At 40.3% G+C, this 12,622-nt stretch overlaps 1 protein-coding gene across 1 annotated transcript in view; it reads left to right on the forward strand.

The window, feature by feature from the left end:
• The first annotated feature begins 2,870 nt into the window (after positions 1–2,870).
• HEPACAM (hepatic and glial cell adhesion molecule) overlaps positions 2,871–12,622 on the forward strand; it is a 46,238-nt gene continuing 36,486 nt past the window's right edge. Inside the window, exon 1 of the mRNA XM_061593379.1 lies at positions 2,871–2,937. Within this exon, the coding sequence (XP_061449363.1) occupies positions 2,871–2,937 (67 nt within the window). The remainder of the gene's footprint in view (positions 2,938–12,622) is intronic.

Raw genomic sequence — 12,622 nt, forward strand, 5'->3', positions numbered from 1 at the left:
CTCTGGGACAGAGTAACTGACAGACCTTCCTTTCTTTGGGGAACGAATTAAGCAATAATGAAGCTTTCAAGTTTGTTTGTGACACATTAGCAATGAGCAAGTCAGGGAATGAGGAAAAGCAGCAGAGGCCTTTTCTCAGCCATAGCTCTTGTGTTTAAAAAGTCCTAGGTTCGATCCCTGTCATATCTAGGTAGAACTGGGAATTGTCCCCTGCTTGAAACACTGGTGAACCGCTGCCAATCAGTGTTGACAATATCAAACTAATGAAGCAGTGGCCTGACTTCGTATAAGCAATTGCCCCATGTTCCGTTGAAAGAGTTCCTACTTCATATTAGCTTAAATAGCAACAATGTTTTGTAAGATTATTTTTGTTTCTAATTAAAAGCTAAAGGCTGAAGAACTTTTATTAAAGCTCAATACATTTTACAAGTCAAGCCTATCTAGTTGTAACTGAGCACCACTCAGTTCCGTGGAGCCTACTTCTAGTTAGGGATGACAAGATCTGTCAATTTTGGTGCTCGTTTTTCCAATCTTAAATTCAATTCTCCACATTTCTGCAGCAATTGTAATTTTTTTTTAAAAAAAAATCCATTAAAATTCTTCAGCATTTTAGTGCAAATTTCCCCTACTAAGCACATTTTTGTATGATGTTTTGACTCGCACATTTTTGCAAGAAATTTCTCGTAATATAATGGGTTTTTTATGTTATTTCCAGTAATATATTCGTTCTGTGCACATTTCCCCCTAACTCATGCATTTTGGGGGGGATGGAGAACCGCATTGCAAAGTTTGGATAAGTGAATTTTGAAGGATGCCTGTGTTTTGGTTCTCACATTGTTTTGGAAAGTATGAATTGACAGATTGGCTTTAAATGCAAACCGAATCCAATTTCTCACCCATTCCTACTCCCAGAAAACTGTGCATAAGGTTACAGTCATGCTGATCCTAACAACTTGGATATTGTGCTATTTACTACTGCTGTTACATGTGTGCATGAGCAAGTGATAATGGATCAGCACAGCTGCCTGAATTTGTGGACTCTCAAATTCTCCTTAGTGTAGGGGGCTACAAGGGGACTGTCATGATGAGCTCCTACACTTCAGGATTTACCACTACAGCTCTCCTTACAAGTCTGCATCACAGTAACAGCATTTCTGACAGTCTTTAGCAATGTACATTCCTTCTCATGTCTGGCAGCAGGCTGGGTGTGCATAGGGGGTTTATCTGACCATATCATCAAAACATCACAGAAAGGGTAGACAGGCCAGCTGGAATGAAGGCCTACAGCATTCGGCAAGGCATTGGCTTGCCTTGATGAAAACAAAGCTTTTGTTTGTGACTTTGCACTGTATCGAGGCCAAGAGCTCCAGCAGCAGAAAAGACTGTGGAGATTAGCTGTTTCAGTTTAAAAACAGACCAAAAATACTGCTGGGAGAAAAAAATATATCTCCCTAAAAATGCCTTCATAGGAATAGATCAAAATGCATTAAAATGCACTAATCACCAGCCTCCCAAGCCCGTGGCCCTGTGAAAATGTCCAAAGACAAGAGCTTTGATTGCTAGGATTTGGAATACACAAACAACTGAGCCCCGGGGGGATCAAATGAGTTTTTGGAGGACCACCACGACGTACTTTAATCAGCCAGTTTAGAACAACTGGCATGTTCTACTTGATAGTAAATAATGAATTTTATTAACGGCAACAGAGCTGGAATGATAAAAGTGTTTATTTCGTTTCAGCTATTGGCTGCGCCTAGTAACAGTGTCTTATTCAAAAAATTTGGGACGACAAAAGGAGAGTAATTGGCACTTCAAGCCTGGAATTCTGCCCTAGTTAGGAAGTGTAGGAAGGACTGTGGAGCCAGTGCTGAAGTTCAAAGCAGCAAAGCTCAACAAGAGTGGAAATTGAACACTGTCAAAGAGAAAGGTCTGTTAGTTTGCTGAAGTTGGTTGGTTTTGAACGATTGCCATTACATTGCTCTTAAATATGAAGCTGACAAGTGTTTCATTATTTCTGATAACTTCTCTAAGGTGGCTATTGCTGTGTTTATTTCATCATTGTTCATGCAAATTTACCTTCCTTCTAAAGCATATCCTGTGAAGTACTGAAACCAGTTTTTCTGTGAATTCAAGAAAGTGAATTTCCAGGTAGTATAATGCAATCTTTGGGCCATTCATTGCCAATGAAAAGCAGGACAGGGATGAGGAGTGATGTGAGTTTTTCAGAAATTTTTAAACTGGAAAACATTCCTCCCAACAATCCTATGCAAGCTAGGTTAACTTTATTAGGGAAAATTTGCATGGAAAACTCTTGCATTGGAATTTTTTTTCTGATGTCTTAAAGAGTGATCTAATTTAGCATATTTATCTTACTCTTTGAAACTGCCAAGCTTGACCAGTATTGTATTTGGAATCGGCATCCATTTATTGTTACTCATGAAGTTATGAAGTTGATTTTTCCCCACAGAAATATAAAGCACTAGAAAGTTTTCTAGGAGGGGAAAACCCCTGTTTTGGAAAATTTTCCACCCCTCATAACTGGGGATGGGAAGATAATGACCCTCCAGATGATGTTAGATTCCAATTTTCATCTGCCCAAGGTGGCACAGCAATTGGCCAGGGATTATGGGAGTTGTAGCACAACATCTGGAGCCCAGCTCTGCCTTAGGAGATACTTTGGAATTTTAGAAATACAACAAACAATAAAAATATAGGGTAGTCCATGGGTGGGGAATTAGATCCAGAACTGGCCCACCCTCTATGGGCCATTTTAGACAGGTGGGCAGGGTCACCCATGTGCCAATCACCTGACATCATAGGACACTTAAATTAAATTAATGCAAGCCTCCCTTACAGAGGAAAAATCGGGAATGCACTGTAATGCTCCCGACTGTTACTTTGCAGCCATGGCTGTACCTGCCCCAAACATGATGTCAGGTATGTTGGGCAGTTGGGCAAGGTTTTGGTAAAACAGTCTTGCAGTCCAAATTGGGGTCCCTGGTGAGTTTAATTAGGGCCACAGGCTGGAGATTCCACAGCCGTGATGTAATATATAATTAGAATTTGCATGTTGGCTTTTAAATTTGGTTTTTGTATTAATCTTGTTTTCTGATAGTAAGGCTTCCACTTGCCTTTCCAATAAAGAGCACTTGTTGGTGAATGCAGACAACTAGGTTACCACATGGTATGGCTTTCTACCATGTAGTTATTTAATTGTCTGTATTCTGCACGCATGGTGTAGATTTTTACCACCACTGTCGGCAGCTAGAAAGTGTATGTTGAGAGGATGACTGTTGAAGAGTTGCTGTGTGTGAGAGCTTGGACAAAGAATAAAAACATAGGTAAAGAGAGTAGAGAATATTCGGATATTAGAACTCTTAATTTAGTATTCTGTATAATAAAATGGCAACTTAATCTGGGCATTATTTTCTATAAATAAATAAACATTTACTATTTTAATATTGGTGTTCTTTCCTGGGTGGATTATAAGGTTAGTAGTACATCTTGCCCCATGTGTCTTATGAAACAAAACATCTGAAGGTATTACAATGTAACTTAGGCTGTGAGCACACTAGTCGCCTACAGCAAAGTGTTTCCATTGGCCACACTTGGAGGGGGAATGGGTTGATCTGTCAATCAGCTGTGAAATCTCTTTGAAGCGAATTTTTAAAAAAACACGTTCAAGCTGATCCCACCATGTTTTAAAGTAAAAAGGGGTGGGGTTTGACTAGCGTTGGGTGCCCCCATTTTCAGAAAAGAGAAGTGAAGGCACAATGGAACCGGCAGAACAATATGTGTGTCTTTACCATTAGTTATATACTCTTAGTGTGTCTCTATCGGCAGAACAGTAAGAAAGTGTGTCTCTATGCAAAATACACGATATGCCCATATTCAGTACATTGATAAAACAACTGTCCTATCTGTGCATATAATTTCCGAACCATATATCTGCAGTCTTTACAAATATGTTTTGAAACAACGAGTTGCAAAACTCTTAATCACAAACCTCTCTGATTTATCAGTTGTTGTAGTAGAGCTGCCAAATGATTCAAACATGTTGGTAATGAGAACTGAACCCTACAGCTTGACACTTTAAACACCATGTGTCCTCAGCATGGAGGATTTCCATTTCTTACCTCAGATGCACATTCTGATGGAATTCTCTAATATTCCTAGAATTAAGGATTGCTAGGTTGTGTGCGTTTGGGATTTGTGTATAAGATGTGTTTGTGTTGCTAGAATCTAAGCCACCACAAGGGTCATTCGATTGAAAGGTGGGTTATACCTCTTTCCAATAAATAAATAATGCGTGTTTGGGCTGAGGGTGGCTCCTTACACATAAGAACACAAGAAAAGCATGCTGGATCAGGCCAAAAGCCCTTCTAGTCCAGCATTCTGTTCTCACAGTTGGCCAACCAGATGCCTATGGGAAGCATGCAGGTAGGAACTGAGTGCAACAGCTGAACTCACCCCTCCTGTGGATTCCAGCAACTGGTATCCCGAAGTATACTGCATCTAACTATAGAACCAGGGCATAGCCATCATGGCTAGTAGTCAGTTATAGCCATATTAGACTATTGGTTTAACAAATCTTGCTTCGGGGCTTTTGTGAGGAAGCTGTCACGCCTGCATATGTCAATCCTCTGCAGAAATCCTTTCCCCCAGCCCCAATTGATATGACTCCCTAGGGCAGATTTACCAGTGAATAGTAAAACCCCAGGCAGCAACACAGAACTGCTACCATAAGGAACACACACACACACAGTCCTTTTTCAAGGCAAGGACATGCAAAGAGCTCCCATAATTCCCCTTGCTTGCCAAACCATTTCAGAGAGTCGTGGTACAGTGCAGCATGGGTCAAACACCCTAAGAACTGTGGGAGAGGCAGCATGCAGACAGTGATCTGGAGTTTTGAGCCACCTCGCTGCTGTGATATTATCTTTGCAAGTTTGGGAATATTGCTCATGTGTTTTTCAAAGCATAGTTAGCTAATCCCTTGAAATGGAGGATGTAGGGCTCATGAAATGAGAAAACATCAGGTCTGACCCAAAGAGAAGAAAAGGGGGGTAGAAAAACTCCACAACAACACACAGAGCTCTGTCTATTGAAAGAGGACTTGGCAGTGGTAGCAGAACAACTCCAAGTGGTACAAAGAGACGTGCCCAGAGTGGACAAATCATGCTAATTGTGTGCGAGAAGGACCTAAAGCTAAACCCAAAATGAAGAGAGAAAGAGAAGTCTTGTCCAGAGTTCTCAGTGTGTCGGGTTTCGTGCACATAGCTTTCCTTCTTGTAATCTACTATACAGGTAGGAAAATGGCACTCTTAAAAGCCTTTGAGAAGAAAGGCTGTGGGGTTTGGTAGATGCTCCTCTGAAGGGGTGAGGGTTTGGTTCAGAAGTGCAGAATGCTGTATGAGTGAGCTGCTGAGCTGCCCAGTCCCAGAGGTGAGAGTCATTCAAGTGACAGCCCTGAACACCTTCTGTGTCGCCTCACTTAACAGGGTCTCTGGCACCGGGGAGGAATTTCTTCCTTTGCATTTCAATGTAGTGAGAAAAGATGTAATCAAGGCATTCTTTATAGAGGAGATTATTGATCTGTGCCCTTGGAAATTGGGGGAACACTGAGCCATGTGCCTTCTGAGTGCTTGATCTGCTTGGAGGAGCTGTTTTTTATTTTCAAGAAAACACAGCACTTTGATCTTGCAAATAATCTGGCATGTTTGTGGAAAATAATTCAAGTTGGCAGAGAGACCCAAAATTCAACAGTGCTTCTCTGAAAAATACTGTAACGCTCAGACAAAATGTCTTAGAGAGCCGAGGCTTTGGCAGCCCATCCTGAACTTTGGCTCAGGGTTTGGCAGCGTAAAATACATTGTGTAGGTCTGAAAGCAAATTGTGGTTTACCTGATTTAATATTGACCCAGAAATGTTGTAGATGATTATGATGATTAAAATCTCATTACTGCAAAAAAAAAAAAATCATCTGTGGAATTGGGGTGAAATAGTGACAGACTGTAGCTATGACTCAGGAAGTCCTCAGTTTGAATTTTACCACAGCTATAAATTCACCAGGTGATTTACTCTCATGCTTAGTCCTGTCTCCCAAATCTGCAATACAGGGAAAATAACAGACATGCCTTATGAGGTTATTGTAAAGTATGAGAATAAAATAATATATGTAAATTGTTTTGCAAACTCTAAATCAGTCAATAAATGCTAAATGATATAGTGCCCAGATCCTAAAACTATGGGGCACATTCCAGTCAGTGGTGATGTTGCTCCCACTGAAAAAAGAGTGGGACTTAGTCGTGTTATTGTCATGATGATGCAAGCCTATGCATGTTTACTCTCAAGTGAGGGATGCATAGAACTGCAGCCTTAGTTCTCATTCATTTCATTGTGACTTCGGCTGCAATCTATACAAATTTACTTGAGAGTAAGGCTTATTGAACTCAGTTGGACCTGCTTCTGATCTATTATGTATAGTATTATGTTAGCTGTGAATGACTACCCCTTGCTGGATTACACCCAAAATGTAATATGTCCCACTAAGGCTGTAATCGATGGGGTACCTGCATGTCTTCCAGTGTACAGTAAGCATGCTTTTCTCCTGCATGAAACTGAATGAAGACTTGTTTTTTGCAAATAACATGCTCGGAACTACAATGTAACATATTAACATAGATAATAGTGATTGCACTCCTCTAACTACCACTTAAAATCTATTGTGTAGCTCCACAAGAGTTAATCATGTTCCTAGCGGGTTATCATTGCCACTGTTATGACTTAAGCTGTCCTGTCTTTTTCACTACTGTTTATGCCATGCCATGGAATCTGGCAGCCTTTCCCAATCTTTTGGTCCCTGGATTTTTTGCCCACCTGTTAAAGTTGGCCTGTTGGGAATGGGGAATTAATTCACTACTCCTTCCATATGGCCTATTTCCCCCCCAACCTGATTTGTCAATATAATGGCAGGATGCAATCCAGTTGACTCTCCTTTAACATAGTGTCACAACTGTAGCCATATAAATAAATGTTATCCAAGGAAACAAGGAGAGTGTGATGTAATCTATATATTGCTCAAAGCCTGGAATATGTTCCGCCACATTTTCTTTCCACTTCTTCAATCAATTTACCTTTGAAAGTGCTCCTCTTGGCACTATGTTATGCTCATGCTAATCTTTTCTTGCCACTTAAGGCTGTGGTTTTTTTTTTCTTTTATCCGTTGTGCTGCAAGCATTCCTGGAACACCATGTCCCAGGCTTTTCATCTGCAGAAAGTTGAATGAAGATGTGTTTCTCTAGCGCACGAAAGACTTTGGTGCCTCGTATGTGAAAATAGCTCTGAACCCGTGCTTCCTCAGAAGCCACGTTACACAGTCCAAAATCCCTACATGGGTGGTGCTTCTGTACAGGAACATATGAGAAATCTGCAGGTCAGAAATCTGAAGTTGTAATGTGACCATTGCATGGGTCTTTCCCTCTGTTTACATATCCTTGGATGCTGCAACTTGTAGGAGGCAGCCCCCTACTACAGTACAGTCATCATTCGGAGGCTGCTGTTGAATGCTACTGGTTTCATATTCATTTCTGCACAGAAGTGTGATTTGTGTCAGGATTTTGTGATGTTTAAAAAAGGCTTAATACTAAGTGTCCTAAGTAAGACTTAGTTGAATACAACCCATTGCCCACAATAACTTAAAGTGTGGCATTCAACTAAGTCCCACTCAGAATAGACCCATTGAAATTAATGAACCTCAGTCATGTCCAGTAACTTCAATGGGTCTATTCTGAGTAGGCTTGGGTAGAATATCACCCAAAGGTTTTTTTCCTTCACAGCAGTATCCTATGCATACCAAACAACATCTGAGAATGAGTTCTGATATTACTTTTCTCCATGCAGTGACTAGCAAGTTGGACTTGAAACTGGGAGACATGGGTTCAAGTCCCATCATTACCCATTATTATCTCTCAGCCTCAGTTCCCAGACTGAAATAAGTGACCAACCTCTTAGGGCAGGGATGAGGAACCTGTGGCTCTGCAAATGTTGTTGGACTTCAGTTACCATCAGTATCAGCCACAATGAGCTCCTGCTGGGAGGAAGGGCGGGATATACATCAAATAAAAATAAATAAAATAAATAATAGGCAATGGTCAGTGATGATGGGAATTGTAGTCCAACAACAACTGGGGGGGGGGGGTAGTTTCCTAAGGAAAATGTAAGGATAAGCCATAATAAAGATTGTAAAACATTTTGCCAAATAAAGTTCAATTGTATACAAACTTACATGAGTGAAAGTCCAATTAAATTCAATTAAATTCAAGAAGACTTCTGAATAGATACTAGGGAGTGTGCATTGGTTCTGGCAGAGGACAAATAATGAGGCAAATTGGGATGATTTTGCGGTCTTTTATTCCTCCTGAGTTGAAGCACGATGTCAATAAAACCCCTGCAGTCGGATCAGGGTCCCCACAATGCTGCAGAGTGCTCTGTTGCCCTGCTTTCTGTATTTTTTCATTTAGAATAGCTGTATGCTGGTCCCAGGCTGTGGTCTGAAGGCACATAAGGCCAGCTCCCAGCTGAAACCAAGCAGGGTCAGGTGTGGTCAGTGCCTGGATGGGAGACCGCCTGGGAACCATATGTAAGCTGTCTTGGTTTCTATCACGGAAAGAAAGGTGGGGTATAAATGTAATAAATAAAATAAATATTATTGGAAACTGCTTAGAGTTCACTATTTCTTGTAAACTACTTAGAGGTTTTATTATAATCAAGCGGTGTATTTGCAATAATAAAAGAACTCTGTTTTCCTAGGTCCATGGGCTTTACAAGAAGTAAGGCTGTCCAAAATGTTACTCAGTTGTTTTTTGTTAAACAGAACTACAGAGGGTTTTTTAAAAAGTTAGAAGATTCATTTAATTTTTAAAAAATATCTTACATTCCTCTCCTTTATCAAAATAAAAAAACAAAAAATCAGGAAAAACCCAGAGCTCTTCAGGACTCTGCAAGCATTGTAACAGACAGTGTCATGTTGTAAAGCCCATATAGGAGGCCTGTGGCCTATTGGATTCACCAGAAAGTAAGGCTGGTATGAAACTGCAAAGTTTTTTAAAAATATGCAAGCAGGAATACACACTATTCAAATACCTATCAATTATTTTCAGGTAAGAAAGAACAAGAGACAACCACCCTTCCCCCCAAGGGGTTATGGAGGAAAGTGATTCCTTTTACTTCCCCTGCAAAAAGACCCTAGCCCTATTTGCAGTTTGGCAGACTTAATCCCATGCTTATAAATTTCATCCATTTGGCCAAAAGGGAGAAAAGTTGTAGGCATTTTTTTAGATGCCCCATTATAGTGAATGGGAGGCACACAGAGCTTCATTTGTATATAGCGGCTCAGGAGCCAAATTGCAGATTGAAATGGAGAGTGCACAGAGTGACTCAGAAATAGACCAGAATGTTTTAAAATGCCCAGATGCAGATATAAGGTGACTCTGAGGGGTTGGACACATCCGTAGTAGAAATGCATACAGCTGTACTGTAAAAGTGCTATGCATGGCTGTGTTAACCTGCAGCAGACTGAGGTGACGGAAAGGGCTACTACAACTTCAGGCTGCTGGTTGAGGATGCCTCAGAAAATCCCACCCAAATAAAACAATCCAGCATATGAGAAAGAAATGGTTCTTACTGTGCTGTGCTGGCTCTCCATATCCAAGGAGTTATTTAACTTTCTTTTTTTAATATAGAAGAGCAGTTATCCCTAGAACTGCAGACTCAAAGGGAGGCATACCCTGGCCTCTGCCACTAGGCAGGGCACTGGGAAGCTGTACCCCCTGCCTTCAGGAAGTTCACGGCAAAGAGGAGATCAGTCTGGCTCCATCCATTGGCTGCTGAAAGAACAGTTTCTCCAAGGCTTTATATTCCCCTTCTCTCCCCATTTCCTTTTTTCCTTTTGTACCATGTATATCTCATTTATGGATGGGAGAGAGCTTTGACTCATTTGGCATTTGTATGCAGAGCCAGTGTGGTGTAGTGGTTAGAGTGTGAGACTGGGACCTGGGAGACCAGGTTTCAAATCCCCACTCAGCCATGAAGCTCACTGGGTGATCTTGGGCCAGTCACTGTCTCTCAGTCTAACCTGCCTCACAGGGTTGTTGTGAGGATAAAATTGGATGGGGAAGGACCATGTTTGTGTGCTGCCTTGAGGTGCTTGGAGGAAAGGTGGAATATAAATGTAATAATAAATAAAAATAAAATAAATAAGCTTACCTAGTTTCCATTTTCCAAAGCAGTATGCGAACCAAATCACAGCCATCCTTCACACTTCTCTGAATTTTGCAACACAGTTCTCCAGCCAGGTAATGTGTATAAAAATGCATAGACCAGGGTAACGTGAGCCTAAAAATGCATATATTAGTGAAACTGGCATACAAAAATGCACTTAAGGGAAATTGCTTTGCAAAAATGTGTCTATCAGGCACAATTGCATACAAAGATGTGTATTTTAAGAGACATTTGCACTAAAAGGCTGGTGAATTTTCATGAGGACTTTTAAAAAAAAATGGAAACTAATGTGAGAAAACTGAAGAGTGGAAAAATGAGAAACTGAAATGGACAGATGCACCTGTCCCTAATCACATTGTAAGCCTGGAGGCAGGGGCTATCATGGCTTTTAACAGTGCTTATATACCACCTAATATGTATAAGCACTCAAAAGCTATGACAGTCCCTGCCTCCAGGCTTACAATGTGATTAGGGACTGGTTAATCTGTTCATTTCAGTTTCTCATTTTTCCACTCTTAATAGGAACATGGAATGTGAGAAGCATGAAGCAGGGAAAGTTAGAATTGTCAAGCAAAAAATGGAACGTATCAACATTACAATACTTGGCGTGAGTGAATTAAAATGGACAGGAATGGGACATTTTCAATCAGGCAACTCCAAAATATTTTATGCAGGAAATGAGAAATTAAGAAGAAATGAGGTTGCTTTAATAGTGGGAAGTGATGTAGCAAAAGCAATTAGGAGCTACACTGCAAGGTCTGAGTGAGCGATACCAATGAGATTAAATGGGAAACCTATTAACATAGCTATCTTCCAAGTCTATGCTCCAACGGCAAACACAGAAGAAGAGGAATTGGAGAGATTTTATGCATAAGTACAGGAATAAACTGATCACACACCAAAACAAGATGTTCTGATAATCATGGGGGATTGGAATGCAAAAGTAGGGAACAGAGAACAACTAGGAATTGTGGGGAAATGGGGCTTAGGAGACAGAAATGAAGCAGGAGAAAGGCTTATTGAATTCTGTGAAGCCAATAATTTGTTTCTTGCGAACACATTTTTTGAGCAACTGAAAAGACGACTGTACACATGGACATCATCAAATGGTCAATATAGGAATCAAATTGATTATATAATTGGTAGCAGAAGATGGAGAAATTCCATACTTTCTGCGAAAACAAGACCAGGAGTAGACTGCGGTACAGATCATGAACTGGTCGTATCGAAAATCAAAGTAAAGCTAAAGAAGAACAACAAAGCAACCATAATGCCAAAATACAATTTGAATTACATCCCAGAAGAATATAAAGATCAAATAAGGAACAGATTTGAGGCTTTAAACTTAGTTGACAGGGAACCAGAAGAACTATGAAGTGAAATCAGAGACATGATTAGGGAAGAATGCAAAAAGACAATACCTCTAGTTAAAAAGAGAGAAAGACCTCAATGGATGATTGAAGAAACTCTTAAAATGGTTAGAGAGAGAAGGAAAGCAAAAGGCGATAGAAACACAGTCAGAACCCTAAATGCAACAATACAGCAACTAGTATGTAGGGACAAAGAACTATTACAATAGTTATTGTATAGAAATAGAAGAGGACAACAAAAAGGGAAGAACAAGAGCCCTATTCCAAAAGATTAGAGAAATGAAAGGGAAATTTAAACCAAGAGTAGGGATGTTGAATAATCAACAGAGAAACACACTGACAGACCGAGATGAAATAAAAGGAAAATAGAAGCAATACACTGAAGAACTCTATAAAAGAGATGCCAGGATGACAGATTCATTCAAGGAGGAAACGTATGATGGAGAACCAGAAATGTTAGAATGTGAGGTGAAAGCTGCTCTTAGAATACTTGGAAGAAACAAATCACCAGGAACAGATGGCATACCAATAGAGTTGCTACAATCTACTGAGATTGAATCTGTCCATATTCTGACAAAAATTTGTCAAGAAATATGGAAAACTAAAAAATGGCCCATAGACTGGAAGCGTTCAGTATACATCCCAATTCCAAAGAAAGGGGATTCCAGGGAATGCAGTAATTATCGAACTATTGCCTTAATATCCCATGCAACTAAAGTAATGCTCAAGATTCTACAACAAAGGCGCTTACCATATATGGAGCGAGAAATGCCAGATGTCCAAGCTGGATTTTGAAAGGGAAGAGGCACCAGAGATCACAAACGTACGTTGGATAATAGAACGTACCAAGGAATTTCAGAAGAAAATCACCTTGTGCTTTATAGACTACAGCAAAGCCTTTGACTGTCTAGATCATGAAAAGCTATGGAATGCTTTAAAAGAAATGGGGGAGCCACTGCATCTGATTGTCC

The sequence above is a fragment of the Rhineura floridana genome, chromosome 12, assembly GCF_030035675.1.
Source record: "Rhineura floridana isolate rRhiFlo1 chromosome 12, rRhiFlo1.hap2, whole genome shotgun sequence".
Classification (NCBI taxonomy): Eukaryota; Metazoa; Chordata; class Lepidosauria; order Squamata; family Rhineuridae; genus Rhineura; species Rhineura floridana.